A 16,705-nucleotide genomic window follows, 5' to 3' on the forward strand; every position below is an offset into this window, starting at 1 on the left:
CACCGACGAGATACTATTAAAGACTGCCAGCCCCTGTGTTATTCCGCGGGACCGGTAAGTGGGCGCGAGTGGGCGCGGGGATAACGGGAAAGTTACAGTGATCTGATATACCACAGCGGTAAAAGTTCCACAATCGACGAGATATTCGTCAAGTTGAAGAAGAATGATATAGTAGAATGCTGACATTACCTATTCTGTAATTGCCTTATAATACTATATATAATTCTCTTATTGCATTCTTATTTTCCTTATTATCACCATTGTAATAATTGTTTACAATATAATCGATAGTTTATAGATGTAGGAAAAATGAAAGTAATTACTACGTAATATTCTACAAATGTATTGGAATTTAAAAATAATTTGAACATTATTGCGTTATATATAAAATAATGATTCTTAAAAAATATTTTGTTATGTTGTGTAATGACAAAATTCAATCGTTCTTATTAAGATCCTTAGTAGGAAACAGAAAATTAATTTTTTTACTTATTTATCCCATACTTGTAATGCTCGACAGCATTATTGACTGCAATTATTAAAGTAGAGGTAGTAACAAGATAAAAGTATTAACTAATTAAACTAATTTTCGACGGCTCCTATCCATACAATGTTATTTAGAGGCAGTATTTCGTACGAAGATATCTAAAAAAATAATTCTATTTGACTCTATACGAATATTTCTTGCACCATATATGACGCTATTTAAAAAGTGCGTGTAACATTATTTTATTTCATTCTGAACTGAACCACTTCCTGAAACATGATTCATTTATGAGTACATTGTGCGACGAGACGAAGAGCTAGCAGACGAAGTCGAAGTCGAAATCTTAAAAGAATAAGGACTCTCCGCGTCTCTTTTTTTCCCGACGCTGTCCTTCTTTGTGTCGGAAACTTGCGTACCGTCGCTCATTGCATAAGCAAATATCATCGGAATTATATAATTTTGGTACCATTTTCATAAAAAGAAACAAAATTCACCAAATATGTTAAGGAAAATCCTATAAAAAAGTAATGATAAATAATTAAGCTTTGTTGTTTGATTAGTAGTCTCACACCGATATACCCGACCCGACCCGTATCATGTTACAATGTTTCACTCCACTCCACGGCGACCGAAGCCCCCGAGCTTCACTTCCCTTTTCTCCGTTCGTCATCATAGAATAGTGTTTCCTGAAAATTGAATGTCTCTGGCCAGACTCGAGTTTTCGACATTTATAGCAAGCTTGCTATAATCTTATCTTATATGTCAAAATTTAGTTTTCTATTTAAAATATTTTGTTGTTAAAACTCATTAATAGTTTTAAATAGTACTTGAATATATTTAAAATGATATTGGAATATTGGAATATTACAATTTGGAATGAAGGGCCTAGCCGGACGAGATAGTCCTTCGAATTATTTAAACAGCCGTTGTGCCATTCAATTTTCGGTCCATTTTCCCCATTTACTTGCATTAATTTAATCATATAATTGCATTTAATTGAAATTGATATTTGAGACTTTTTCCCGATTTTTTGGTTCAAAATGTTAATTACACAAAGTGAAAAACACGCAAAAATTCGACAAATGCAGGTTTTTTAGAGAAATTGAAAAATAGCATTGATCATATTTTTAGACTACCAACATATGTACCAGAACTTTTTTTACGACAGCTCGTAAACGACAAAGAGGGACTGAGGTACGAGGCAGCCGACACAGTTCAAAAGGCTGCGTACCGATTACATCAATGCATATAGGAAAGTTTTTTATTTTTCAATCTTTTTTACGGAATTACCAACGTATTTGTGAGATCCTTCTAATTAAAATGAGCCTAAATACGGCATAATTTGAGCCATATTTACTTATTTAAAGTGTGATAATAATTACCTAATATAGGTTATTATAATATAGGTCATTTAATATAATATATTTATAATTATAAATAATTTAGGGATGTGCGGGCCGCTCGATGTTCGGGTTCGAGTCGGGTCGGGTCGCAGAAAGTCCGGCGGCGGCCCTTCGATTCGACTTCGAATTCGTCGGGCGGGTACGAAAAGAATCGAACAAGTTCGGGCGGACGAGTTATTGCGTTATCCGAGATTCAAATACTCTGCGTTCTTATGACATAGATAATGGTAATAATGGTTTTCTTTCTTTACTTATAACGTGATTTTTAATATACTTGGTTTTTTTATAACTACATTAGGTATATTCGCCAAACGCGTGCCTGCTCTTTATTTGTATTAAAGCTTGAATAATGCACGTTTCATGTGAAAAACTTAAAAGACAATATTTCTAGCTTTTTAACGAATTTTCTCCGAATGAACTTAGATATGTATCGATAATATCATTAAAATGTCTTTACGGAAGTTATACAGTATACCTAGAAGATTACAATATGGTAAAGTATGGCAATAATTAAAAACGAAATATAAATATAAACATTATACGTATTATATTTCGTGTTTATATTTTATTCTGTATTATCTATAGGCTCTATATAATTAACTTCCCGATTTTATAGGGAAGTTATTGTAATGACCCCGAAAATCGAAAATCGATTTTTTAGCAGATCTTCACGTTTCATGGTCATTGCAGTCATTTTAGACTATTTTCAGCAAAATGTTCGTGTGTGTGTGTGTGTGTGTGTGTGTGTGTGTGTGGGTGCGTGCGTGCGTGCGTGCGTGCGTGCGCGCGCGTATGGCCGTTTCTATGTAATCAAATTTTTCGTTAACGTTTTCAGAAAAAGTAACAACGCGATCAGGATGATGAATGATGCAATCGATATGCCCCGCTGTAACTTAGAGCTGATTAGATTTTGGTCCATTTTGGTCAAGTAGTTTTTTAGTTATTTTAGTTTTTTCGAAAGAAGTTCATTCAACAATGCAATTTATACGAGAGAACGGAAAGTTTCCACCGAAGAAACAAACGTAATTACACAAAAAAAATTTTTTCGATTTCCTTAAAATTTAAAAAAAAAAATTTTTTTTAATTTTTTTTTTGTACCTTACGATGATGTTTCCGCTTACAATAATCGAAAATTATCCCAATGCAAGAGTGAGTTAATCATCTCTACTCGCGAGAATACATTTTCAAAGAATATCGATGAAAGTACAAAAAAAAATTTATATTACAATCTTTAAAAAAACAATCAGTTCAAAACGAATTATTAACTGAGATTAAATTGAAAATTAATATAAACTATATGATAATTATTAATAACATTGATGTTGAAAACGGATTGGTTAATGGAGCACACACATGCGGAATATTAAAATTTATTACTTTTCAAGAAAATACTAAAATTCCGTCTATATTGTGGTTAGATTTTCAATTGGCCAGAGTAGGAGTGAAAGTAAGAACTCGTTATCGTGATTATATGAAAAATGCAAATATTGATCAAAATTTTACACCAATAATAAAAATATCGAATCAAGTAAATATGTCGAGTGAGGAAAAATATCAAATCACACGTAGTCAATTTCCAGTGGTTCCTGCTGAAGCGATTACGATTCATAAAAGTCAGGGACAAACATACGAGAAAGTATGTTTGGATTTTAAAAAATCAGAAAGGCGAACTTTACAAATATTGTATGTAGCACTGAGCAGAGTTTCAAAATTGAGCGCAGTTTATATATTTTGGGACAATTTAAATTAACAGTATCGAAGAAAACCAAGATCACTACTGCAAACCCGGATAATGAGGAGTTGTATCGTTTGCGAAAAACTAATTAAGACAATTTATTTTGCAACATTAGTATGCTATAACAAGGAACCAAGCGAGCAACGAGCATACGATGTTGGTTTAATGTGACGCCATATAGCAAACATTTTGATAAGTAGAAAACTATTGAATTTCCCTGAAAACGTATAATCTTCTTAAAACGTACACTTAATAATGATAATAATATACTGCAACTAACGAATCGGGAAGTTCTTTGTGTGGCTCGTGGAGAGTCACACACCAAATAAAAAAAAACATTAATAGCTATAGGTACTACTAGCCATGCGTACCACTAACCCTTTCGCAAGAGCAGTCCTATCCGCGAGCGAGCAAAGCGAGCGAGCAAAAACAACCCTACTCGCGAGCGAGCGAAGCGAGCGAGCAACAATAACCCTCTAGTTTTTTATTTTATATGATTTTATTTTAAGTTAATTTCTATTTTATTTTATATTGTATACTATATATTATCTTTTAAGAATTTGTGTAAGATTAATGATAGTTAAGTAGGTTACTTAACAGTTAATAAAAACATCACCCACTGAAAAGTTATCATAACTTATTACATACCACGTTGTAAATATTTTCTTATAATTTTTTCACGTGAAACGTGCATTATTTCAAATTTTAATACAAATAACGATCATGCACATGTCTGCCGAATATACCTAATGTACTTATATAAAAATCACATTATGGACAAGTTATGAAAGAAATACGTACCATTATTATTATTATCTATTTCATAAGAACGCACAGTTGATTCTCGGGTATCGCGATAACTCGTTCGCGCGATCTTGTTCTATTGTTTTAGAAGCCGCCCGACAAAGGTGAGTCATGAGTACACTGCGGATCTTTATGCAAAATAAAAAATGTTTGCATTGATTGCACGGCACATGAGCCAAATATAAATTGTATTCTTCTTTTAATTATCCTATTAAGCTGAAACTAATACGTTGATGTCCTTAAATATTTTTAACATGTCCACTGCTTTAAATTGAACGTGTACATTTTTGTCATACATGCATAAAATCCGCAGTCTAGTCATAAGCTTCCCGATGTGTCTGATGTATCGCGTACCCGACTCGAGCCCGATAGGCGAAAAACCAAAACAAGGTAATAAAAGTAGTGGTTTTTTCCCCCTCCCCAAGTTAGCACAGGGTCCTCGAGGTCGAAAACTGAGATTCGACACCCCAGAGTACCCCTAAATGACGTGTCAAAATTTCATTAAGTTCGGAATACTTTCCAGGTAGACGCCTTTTTTCGACCTGCCGACTGGACTATATGAAAAAACTTGACGACACTGAGGAAAATGAAAAATAGAATAACTTCAAGAAAAATGGAAAACTTAATGACTCCGAGAAACATAAAGAACTTGCTGACTCTGAGGAAAATGAAAAATTTAATAACTCTCAGTTAATAAGCTGTCTTCAATACCTCTTAAAAATGCAATTAATCGCATGTAGGGATTGATCAGGTGTTTCTCTCTATATTAAAAAATATTTAAAAATCCTTTGACAAATCTGTTTTGTGGCGTCAGGATACTGCTGTCGATATTCCATCACAGTTTGTATAGTATATATTATTTCTCCTCTTTGTTTCTATATAAAATTTTATTATGATCCTCCATTAGTTTAACGCCCCGTTCAGCGGTATCATTGACCACCTTCAGTCTATGTTTCAGTCAGACTACTTATTATTCATAATAACTTCTTTTTCCGATATTATAACTGTTTTTCTTTTGTAGATTGGAGCATATTAATGAATTTATTTATAAGGGAGTAGAGAGACTTCCAGGATTGCAAAATATTCATTTACTCATTTCTCGATAATACAAACACGGGGTTTTTCACTAGTCAAAAACGCTAGATAAAACATCGATCTAGGGCGCTATCTGCCTCAAAAGTCCTATTTTTTCGTTTACGAGGCGTAATTTGCATTATTCGGCAGCATGTAGCTATGAAAATAGCTATACATATGCGCAGTTGTATGCTTCCGAATAATGCAAATTACGCCCCTTAATATCTCTGTCAGTTATGTATATATAAAAAAACTCTTCAAACAAAAGTTGTAGTATATAAGGAGGTGGATATAGTATCAGAGAAAAAAATTTTTTTCAAAGTAATTATTTCAAGTTTTCAAAGTCACGGATGTTTTTTCTATCAACAACTGTTTATGCTACATACGGATTCTTAAAGAGAAAAAAGACAAATTCAACGATATATCATAACGTCTATTTATGTAAAGATTTAAAAAATTCAAAATTTTCAAATTTGCTGCGCCTCATTTTCCCATGATCCAATCGGCCCCAAAATTTTTCCAGATCATTTTCACAACATTTGTTACAATTCTGGTTTACGGGACAAAAAAATTTCATGGTCGAAAAATAAGGTCCACCCTAATGTCCATATACGTAAATTACGAGAAGCAGTAAAGGGTGCTTAACGTCGAAGAAGAAAATCCTGGTAATTAAAACTTAATATGTACTACATTCTACGTTATTAGAATAATTGTAGTTTAATTATGATACATTTTATATCAACATTTTTTATTTACACTTAGAAACGCACTGTCTCGGAAGGAAATGGACATTCGAGAGAAGCAATAAAATTAGAGCATCATCGCGAAAAAAGATGAGTTTGCAATAACCCCAATATTTTATGAAATTCTATTATAATTATAGTTATGACTGTGTTTTTTTATTATAGGAAGACAGAAGATCAAATAAACTTGTGTATGCTAGTATAAAATCAATTTATATATATTATACAATTTATTTTATTATTTGTTTGACAACTAATAAATCTACAAATTGTTTCATAAACTAAAAAATACTTCCTGCATTTTCGTATTCTCCAATCAGTCCAAATAAATACCATCAACCTATTCTCGATCATATACCAATTTTTATTAATGCAATTATGACAGTAACAAAACGTTTCTATTTAAAATGAATACATATTTTGAACATAGTTTTAACATTTTTAATTTTTTGGAAGGTTAAAAAATGTAATTAAAAAAGTAATGAAAAATAAAAATAAAAAAAAAATCCTCGCTGCACGGGGACCCGAAGGCTAGCTCCAGATTGCGATTCATACGCTCGACGGCTCGACAGTCGAATTTCAGTTTCGTTTCCGTAAGCCGTAAAGCATGGCAACATGGCAAGTTCTAAAAATAGATTGTGGCTCGCACAAGCAGCGCACACGGATATAGTAAAGGTACGCTGGTGAGTGTAGCGCGCGGGCGCGTTGCTAACACGATACCAATACAGTGTCTTCTGCACCGACGAAATGCCGTCGTTGGCCTCCTGTTTCTCACTCCAGTCAGAATATATCCTAGAGGGCGTAAGAGAACACCGAAAAATTCGAGTCCCGCCAACTCCCGTAAGGCTGGCAGTCTTTAACAGTATCTCGTCGGTGCTGGCAGTCTTTAATAGTATCTCGTCGGTGTCGGTGGTATCTCGTCGGTGCTAATGCATTTTGGTGTCCGTCGGTATCGGTGCGCTAACGCCCCATTTCCTATATCTCGTCTGTGCTAACACCCCGTTACCATTCAGTGTCAACACCTCTATACTGCTCTATACATAGAATTAGAGAGATGTATTATTATTATTTCTAGGGGCACAATATTTATAGCCGGGTTAATAGCAAATTATGGATATAATTTAAAGAAAATTATTGCTATCACTGGCATTTTAAGGTGTCGGTACTTCAGATTCCTATGGACACCAAGTCCCATAAGGTGTCAGGTCTATTCCTATATCTCGTCTGTGATAGTATCCTATATCTCGTCGGTGCCTATATCACCGACGAGATACTGTTAAAGACTGCCAGCCCCTGTGCTATTCAGCGAGCCCGGTAACCGGGCGCAACGGGCGCGGGGATAACGTGAAAGTTACAGTGATCTGATATACCACGTCGCTAAAAATTCGAAATAGTGCCACAATAATGCCAAAACATCGTCTGAAATATGGCGGAGAATGTAACATTTAATAATAATCGATATAGTTTCGTGATAATTCGCATTCTCGCCGATGCATCGCGACGAGAATCTCCTCAGTGGTCTTCTTCACCGACAAAATGCCGTCGTTGGCCTTCTGTTTCTCTGGATGGAGCCAGAATATATCCTAGAGGGCGTAAGAAACACCGAAAAATTCGGGCTCGCCAACTCCCATAAGGCTGGCAGTCTTTAATAGTATCTCGTCGGTGCCTATATATCGTCTGTGCTATTAGTTCCGGTCGATACGGTAGGATGTGACATGGAAATGGTAAAGGGACTCTAGAGAAAAATACATTGGGTGAGTGGTCTACATCTATATTTCGTCTGTGGTTCTACTAAATACAACATGTACAAAACAGTAAAATTGAGTACAAAGTAAAGCCACCAGAAGTGTGTTCACTTGTAGTTGTAGGGGCAACAATATTTTGAATCACTTTTCGACTATTCGCACATGTGAGTTCCGACCACAATAATATATTATTTAACAAACTAGTATGTTATCTTATAAAGTAAAAAGTCAGATACAATATACAATGTAAGTAAAATATCTCTTGTGTCCATTTCAATAATCCTTGGAGAACGTGTTGTGTGCATAGTTTAGGAATGCAACAAATGCGAATGTATTTATATGTAAAAACGACAAAAGTGTCTAGAAAATAAGCAATTCAATAAACTTCAATTTTTCATAGTTATATATTTATTTATATATATTTTATAGTTATTTTGCACATGTAGAATAATTTAAGTAAAAAAAATGTTGTCTCAAATTCCAATCCAATCGAAGTATTCATTTTTGCAATGAAATTTAACAGAATGTGCTACTTTTCAACCAAAATACGTACACCCGTATTACAAAATAGATCGATATAAAATGTATTTTTTATGAAAATGTAATATGTGTATCCATTCGAACATACAAATGGGAAATTCTTTATTGAATGTAAACGCAGGAAGGGTATCCTCAAAAACACAAATACATAAATAGAGCAGATTCATTTTTCTTGAGCTTCAAGCAAAATATTTTACTGTGAATTCTTTACTTTCAATATATAGACACAAAATCGTTATTTGAAATAATCACGTAATGCTTCCAATTTATATTTAACATTGCTACTTTCTTCATGTTGTATTTTTATACATAAAATCTTATTTCCCTATTTCTATGAATTTATTTTATCGATACCATTTGCAATCTTTTATATCAGGTCTGGGCGACGCCAGCTCGCAGGACAGATGTTGCTGCAACTCCTCTTCGGGAGGGAGAGAAGCAGCCACATCTGTACCACGAGCCAGCGTCGCCTAGGCAAGTTTTATATAATTTATTTATCAGGAATACTATTTTAATAATCGTAATATACTTACATCTTATATGTTTTCAAAATTTAATAGAAATCAAAAATGGAAGGTAACAAGCCGGGCAAAGGCCGGGGGGGTATTCTCCTAAAAATGATACAGGAAAAGGAAAAAGCAGATGCTAAGGCTGCCGCTGCTGCAGCTACTGCGTCAACTGCTACCACAGTGTCACCAGATGAATCTGTACCAATGTCGCGCCAAATTGTAGAACCTATGGCTAGCGGCTCTTCAGCTGGAAAAGGAAGAGCTACTTTGTTAGATATGCTCAGATTAAAGAAAGGTGAACCAACTAGCGCACCAGCAAAAACAATTTCCAGTTTAGGTAGAGGGTCGTTACTTAGCCGAATTATACCTCCTAGGTACGTATATCAATAAGTAAATTGTCTAAAATAGAAAAACTATCCCATATCATGGTATACACAACATGTTTACAATTAATAGCTCTTTTGTTACACTTCAACAACATAAATACCAGCCGAGTACTAAATTAAATAGACACCCTCTAAAATTGAATAACTTTTTTAAAATTGGATTGTATTTTCCCAGTTAGATCGGTTTGTTAATATTCTCCTTGATTACAGTAATTAGAAAGTGTTTTCAGAAATGTATACCATAATATGGAATAAGCAGAGTATTATTTTATATGATTTGTTATGAATTATAACAAATAACTTGTAATTAACACATTTCTAAAATTATATGAAATTATTTGACAAAATATAACTTATGAAGGACACAAAATGACTGCAGATGTTCATGCAATTTGCAATTTTTGTGTGTAGACGAATTCTAAGAAAGTGGAATCAAATAAAATCTTGTTTTCAGTGGTAGTAGCCTTTGTAGATCTGAAACAAACAAAAATCGTACTAAACTGTGTCGAATTTTATATTCTAGCATTCTTTGAAAATTTTCAGGAGCCATAAATGCATAAAGATCCACAGTCTAGTTATAATTAACACATTTCTAAAATTGCACGAAATTAATTATGCACATTTAAAATTAAAAATGCACAATGGTAGTATGTGTATGAAGATTTTCAAGCAATAAAAAGAATTTACATGCCTGATATACATATCACAAATGAATTACATGCCTAAATTCTAGCAATATTGCACATTTTTATAGCTCAGTTCCGCAAACTGCTGTTAAACCAAATATTCCTGGACCCCTTGTTGATACTGCAGGAGTATTAGGTAAATTATCGGACATAACGATCGAAGAAACAGTAGTTAGTTCATCGGTTGCATCGTCATTCCAACCAATTAAACTAATTCCTCAACAAGGTACAGGTGGAAAACCGTAAGTTAATGTTTGAGTATAATTTTCCTAATATCGATTAAAAATATTAACAGATAAAGTGAAAATTAATAATGATTCTTTAGGGTACAATTAAGCGCAAACTTTATAACTGTGAAATTAGATGGTAACAAGGGATTGTATAATTATGAAGTTAAATATAATCCCGACATAGATTCTAGACCACTTCGTAGGAAACTCCTTAATCAACATGCAGAAGCATTTGGACAAACAAGAGTATTCGATGGCGTTACACTATGTTTACCTCATAAATTAAGTCAGAATGTAAGTAACAATAGTAATGTGTAAGTAAAAATCAATACAATCAAAACGATACATATTTACTTATATGGCATGCAATTTTTAGATCACGACTTTGCAATCTACACATCCTATGGATGAGTCGACAGTAACATTGTCTCTAATATTCAAGAAGCAACAAACTATGACTGAAAACATTCCATTCTTTAATATATTACTCGGTCGTGTTATGCGAGCCCTTAGCTTAGTTCGCATTGGACAACACAATTTTAATCCTAAAGGAATACATGCAATCCCACAACATAAGTTAGAAGTATGGCCTGGTTACGTTACATCTATCAGTGAATATCAAGGAGGCTTAAAGTTGTGTTTAGATGCAAAGCATCGTGTTATGCGTACAGAAACAGTTCGGGACATCATGTAATAACTAGAAATATCTTCTTCTTTTTTTTAAGTATTTATTGCTACGAAAGTAATCTAATAATATTAAAAAATACTATCATCATGCAGGCTTCATTTTGGGAATAAGCCAAATTTTAAAGAGCTTGTTATGAAAGAATTAATTGGATTATCCGTATTCACAAGATACAATAATAAAACGTATCGCGTTGATGATATTGCGTGGGAGAAAAATCCAAAATTTATTTTCGAGAAAGGGACAGATAAAATATCTTTATTAGATTACTACAAAACGCATTGGAACATCCCAATTCGTGATGATAGTCAGCCACTGTTAGTCCATTGCGCAAAAATTAAAACATCAACGGGTGAAGTAAGTAATTATTTCGTTTTGGTGATACTTTATGATCAAAAAATGTACAATAGAATGATAATACAAAAAAATTACCGCTTCAAATATTTTCCGAACTACAGAAGTTAGAGAAAATAGTAATTTTTGTTTATACACACATGTCCGAGGCAATTTTACTTATAAAACATTGTTTATTAGCTTATTATAATATGGAATATATTCCAAACGGTAATTATTATTGGTTCATTCTGTATAAACCATTAATTATTTACCAGTCACGTTTTACCTACAGCCCCAAGAACAGACGATACTTTTAGTTCCTGAGTTATGTTACATAGCAAGTCTGACTGAAAGTATTCGTGCAGACTTTAGAGTAATGAAGGATTTAGATGAAGTGACTAAAATGTCACCTAATGCTCGTCGCGACGTGCTTAAACACTTTGTACAAGAAGTACAAAATAACGAGTTTCCTAGAGAAATATTAGCTAAATGGGGTTTAAGTTTAGAAAACGATTTAGTTAACTTTACGGGAAGACTTATAGAACCTGAGGAAATAACCTTTGGCCAAAACAGAACGTTTAGACCACCACCTCACAAACCTGCAGACTGGGGTAGTGCAGTATCTAGAAATCCTATGTTACGCTCGGTACGCAATTTGTTCTCTATAACACAAAATTTGTAGGGGTGTGCGAGAACCCAATAACTTCAGGTACTCGTACACCTCTAACAATTTGAGAACATTATGTTGAACACTATATATTTACATGTTTAGCCTGATTTAAATCAATGGTGTGTCTTACATTGTCAACGAGATTCAAGATGTACGCAAGAATTTGTTGAAATGTTCAAAAAAGTATCCAGGGCAATGGGTATGATGGCTAGGGAGCCACGGACGATTTGTTTAAGAGATGACAGAACGGAAACCTATATCCAAGAGTTACGCAGAAACATACAGCATAATATAAATTTAATGGTCATTATATTTCCTACAAACCGCACTGACAGATACTCTGCTGTAAAGAGGTGAGATATCTTCAACTCGATTGCTCAAATGATTGATTCTTTGTTTCGTTACACCTCAAAGTTTACATAATTCTCTCACAGTCAGCAGATTACAATTATTGTACTTGATTTAATTTCCAGAGAAATTTTATACAACGGTGTTGACCGAGGCAATTAAAGGAGCTTTTTATGATATTTCTATCATTATGTATGTTGTTCATGTTACACGACTTCATTTGATTATCGCTTATTGTTTAGATTATGCTGTGTCGAGATGCCAGTGCCTTCTCAAGCAATCATGTCAAGAACTATTTCTCGTGGGGATAAATTGAAAAGTATAACGGAGAAAATAGCTTTGCAAATTAATTGCAAAATGGGTGGAGCCCTTTGGGCGTTAGCTATACCAATGGTATGAGCTCATTATTCGTAACATTAATCTCGTTGAAATAAAAATAATTCATTTGATTTCGTTCGCCTAGGATAACTGCATGATATGTGGAATAGATGTTTACCACGGAGGAATAGGACAATCGACAAAAGGTAGTGTTGCAGGTTTCGTAGCAAGCCTTGACAAACTCTTAACCACTTGGCACAGCAAAATTTGTCTGCAAGGTCGTCATCAAGAACTAGTAGACATGCTTCAAGTTTGCATGATCTCAGCACTGAAAGCTTATTATAAGGTACATGTCATTTAATATTTTCTACTTCATTCGTGTTTTACATGCTTAATATTTTACAGCACAATAAACGTTACCCAGATCGTATCATTGTGTACCGGGACGGTGTTGGCGACGGTCAAATCGACACTGTTGCTCAATACGAAGTAAAACAATTGTTAGCGACATTTAAAAATATCGAACCAAGCTATCAGCCAACGTTAACCATTATAGTGGTGCATAAACGCATCAACACGCGGTTATTTGCAAAAAACGTAAGTTCACTAATGGAGAAACAAACACTAACAACTGCTGTGCTGTTTAATTATACAAATTTGTGTCTGTTACTTTAGCCCAGGGGTTTGGAGAATCCAATACCAGGAACAATCGTGGACACATGTATAACTCGATCTAATGTGTACGATTTCTTTCTGGTATCGCAGAATGTGCGAATGGGTACAGTGTCGCCTACGCGTTATATTGTTGTTTACGACAGTAAAAATATGAAGGCGGAACATATTCAGAGATTAACGTACAAACTTTGCCACTTGTACTATAATTGGCCTGGCACTGTAAAGGTTCCTGCTCCTTGTCAATATGCCCACAAGCTCGTCTCTCTTGTTGGACAGAATATACAGATGGAGCCGCATCAATGTCTTTCCGATACATTGTACTACTTATAAGTATTACTTTTGTCTGTTCGCAACAAGTGTCACACATACCACAAAAGAAATAGGAATAGATATATCATTATATTCATGTTTTAAGAACAGTACTGAAGTATTTGTACATATCATACGCAAACACAGCAATAGTAAACTGAAGAACAGATCTATATTTCATTTATTAAGTACAAACATTGAAGTTTTTCTGTTCATTTCGTTAGATAGGGATAAGCTTATATTATGCCAGAAACTTACATTGACGATATTGATTTAAGATATCATGTTATAAATTCAACATATTTAGTTCTATCATACTATTATTTTTTTTAGCATAACAAAGTATAACAAAGTATTTATATTATCGTTACCGACTGACTAATTTATACTATTGTTATAGTACTCCGTTTATCGATAGTGCCAATATTCGTACACTCTTTAACACTAAACCTTTCGAGCCTTAACAGTAAAATTGGTACATGTTCTATTATAAAATGGCAAGATTGATTTTATTCAGACTTTGCGCAGCTCCTATTGTAATATCTGCTCCACTAAAGATATCTAGACAATTATTTCTTATGAAATTATTTTTATTATATCAATATTCGTAAAATAAAAAATCTGGAACCAGTCATTTTAACCGGTAGGTTAAGTGTTATGGTAGGTGGATTATGTTAAGTGGATGGTAGGTTTAGTGTTAAAAGCGAATAACTTTTTCAAAATTCAACCAAACGAGTTGAGCTTCTTTTTTTTAAGACGTTATCCATTTTTCTTACCGAAGATTTTTATATCTTACACTGCCCATAGAAAAATGATTAACATATTACCTAGTGAACTAATCCGTCTAACCGCGAACACATTCTGATTCTGGTCAGTTCCCAAGCAAAACCAAATAATTGCAATGTATTTCATAAATATCTTTGACTATAATATACACCTCAATAGATATATTAGACCAGATAGACGATTCGCAAACCTTTAATACTGTATTTCTGATAAATTGGAGTACTAAATGTATTCGTTTTGAAATTCATCATTTATACTGATTTTGTTATACTGCAAAATAAATACCTTGTATTTTTCTAAGAATTTGTTGCAATATACTCGTAAAATATTCTACGTATTTTATATATTAAGGTCAATATATACTCGCTACTATAATCTGTGAAGTACATAATCTGTGAAATTAAATGTTTCAATTCCTCAATCGAATACATACCATAAATCGTGTATTAAAAAAAAATGTGTCTTGGTTGCTTACGAACTCTGAACCTCGTGCATGAATATCAAATGTGTTTTAGCGTGTTAAGAAACGCGTGCTTCACTTTGATTTACATATTATAACAGGACTAGTGGATTGCAAGGGCTAACTACGTCGGTGTTTGTCCTTTAATTCCATGCAAATTTCAAACACGTCTATGTACACTTCTACGATTTGTGAACGTGCCGAAAATCACTTTTAAAAATTACAAATATTTTATTCATCTATTATTGACTATATTGGAACTAGAAGTACCGAGCGATCGGCGTGAGTGAATTTTATTTTAATATATATAAGTTACACAAATACATTTACCAAGATTTGAAACGAGTTTTACTGCATACTGAATAAATCATCCTTACAGAAACACTTCGATGTACACTGTGGTATGTAATTCTAGTGTCAAAAATTATTACTACAATCAATTAACGTAGATGTATTTATTTATGTACTTACGCATGTGTGTAGAAACGACCCTGCCGATGAGAATTCAATACCTAGAACGACGCGAGCAAAATGCGTGTATCCGTAGTCGTCCACCTTGACTTGAAAGCACGCATGTTCATGCAAGCGCACGTCTCTATGTTACAACGCCCTACGTCAGTGTGAGACATTAAAGAAAACAGTGGCGTAACAAATATTGAAAATTGTAACACAATCTAAATGACACACACACGTTTCCAATTATGTTAATGTCTCTACCATTACGTGGCATGTTAATCGAAATATGTTCGTTACTAATAGCGTATTACATTCTCCTTAACTATATACAAAAATAGAACGATTCTTTCAAAATTCGTAGAGCTTACCTTATGATCGAAATATTGAAACTAAATTATATGTTTGCAAAATACTTGGTAACAATAGGTTAAATGAACGATACGGACTGAAGATAGTATGTTAAAAAAAGAACGACTCAATGAATATAAACAAATTAAAACATCAAATGATACTTAATAAACAAAATAGCTTTATTCAACCAGAAAAGAAAAGATACAAAAACATTTTATTTTACTTTGTATCGTGGGCGTGCATAAAAAATTCTTCAACTTTGAAAAACATTGTATTACAGTAAAAGGATGCCTAAAATAGATAGATAATTAGAGCCGAGTACAGTTAAAAATAGCAATGCTAAATAGTAAACAATAAACAGTAAAGTGATTACATGTCAACTGTTCTGAGCACGACATTGAACTTCAAAAAAATAACAAAATTTCAATTGCACAATCTGATGTTTCTTGTACCGATCGAAATTAAGTGGGGGAATACTAAAGGAATGAGGAAGATTTTACTTGTTTTTAGTATATTGTTTACTGTATCGAATACTGTAAGCCGTAAGCTCTTGAATCTTATTTTAAGGTACAAAAACAAAATATAATATTCAAGATCACGTTTTTGCCATTTATAATAAATAAATGATTTATAAGTATGATAATGTCGTGAATCTTATTTAACTACCAGTTTCAAATATATTTTGGAATTATTATTCCCATTGAAAGATATCTTAAATATATTAATTGCAATTGCAAAATTAAGAACATAATAAAAAAAATCTATATGATTTCTTCAAAATATAGGTCCAAATAAATCAATTTTACCTTAATTTTGTCACGGTGCACGTGATACAGTCGAATGTCGAGCCAAAAGCGAAAATTTTCGTGTCGAAGAGATTTTGTCTACGAAAATTCGGCTTATAGAGGCTTTATACGACAATTAACACATCTGTCTATATTATTTTAAAAAGTTATTCCTTATTACAGA

At 33.4% G+C, this 16,705-nt stretch overlaps 1 protein-coding gene across 1 annotated transcript; it reads left to right on the forward strand.

The window, feature by feature from the left end:
- The first annotated feature begins 8,014 nt into the window (after positions 1 to 8,014).
- Ago3 (Argonaute 3) lies at positions 8,015 to 16,360 on the forward strand. The gene is made up of 12 exons (XM_076429569.1): positions 8,015 to 8,155; positions 9,092 to 9,414; positions 10,181 to 10,354; positions 10,438 to 10,636; positions 10,719 to 11,032; positions 11,123 to 11,384; positions 11,656 to 12,009; positions 12,136 to 12,386; positions 12,624 to 12,774; positions 12,845 to 13,045; positions 13,105 to 13,296; positions 13,375 to 16,360. The coding sequence occupies exons 2-12, from the start codon at positions 9,101 to 9,103 to the stop codon at positions 13,702 to 13,704; spliced, it is 2,742 nt and encodes a 913-aa protein (XP_076285684.1). The 5' UTR covers positions 8,015 to 8,155; positions 9,092 to 9,100; the 3' UTR covers positions 13,705 to 16,360.
- The last annotated feature ends 345 nt before the right edge of the window (positions 16,361 to 16,705 follow it).

This window comes from Lasioglossum baleicum, chromosome 8 (genome assembly GCF_051020765.1).
Source record: "Lasioglossum baleicum chromosome 8, iyLasBale1, whole genome shotgun sequence".
Taxonomy (NCBI): domain Eukaryota; kingdom Metazoa; phylum Arthropoda; class Insecta; order Hymenoptera; family Halictidae; genus Lasioglossum; species Lasioglossum baleicum.

Bases quoted from the DNA above. Each gene is read 5' to 3' on its own strand.
- Ago3 (XM_076429569.1), top strand. From the start codon at position 9,101: ATGGAAGGTAACAAGCCGGGCAAAGGCCGGGGGGGTATTCTCCTAAAA. The intron at 10,637-10,718 runs GTAAGTAACAAT...TGCAATTTTTAG, and splicing joins CTCATAAATTAAGTCAGAAT to ATCACGACTTTGCAATCTAC. The intron at 12,010-12,135 runs GTACGCAATTTG...TTACATGTTTAG, and splicing joins GAAATCCTATGTTACGCTCG to CCTGATTTAAATCAATGGTG.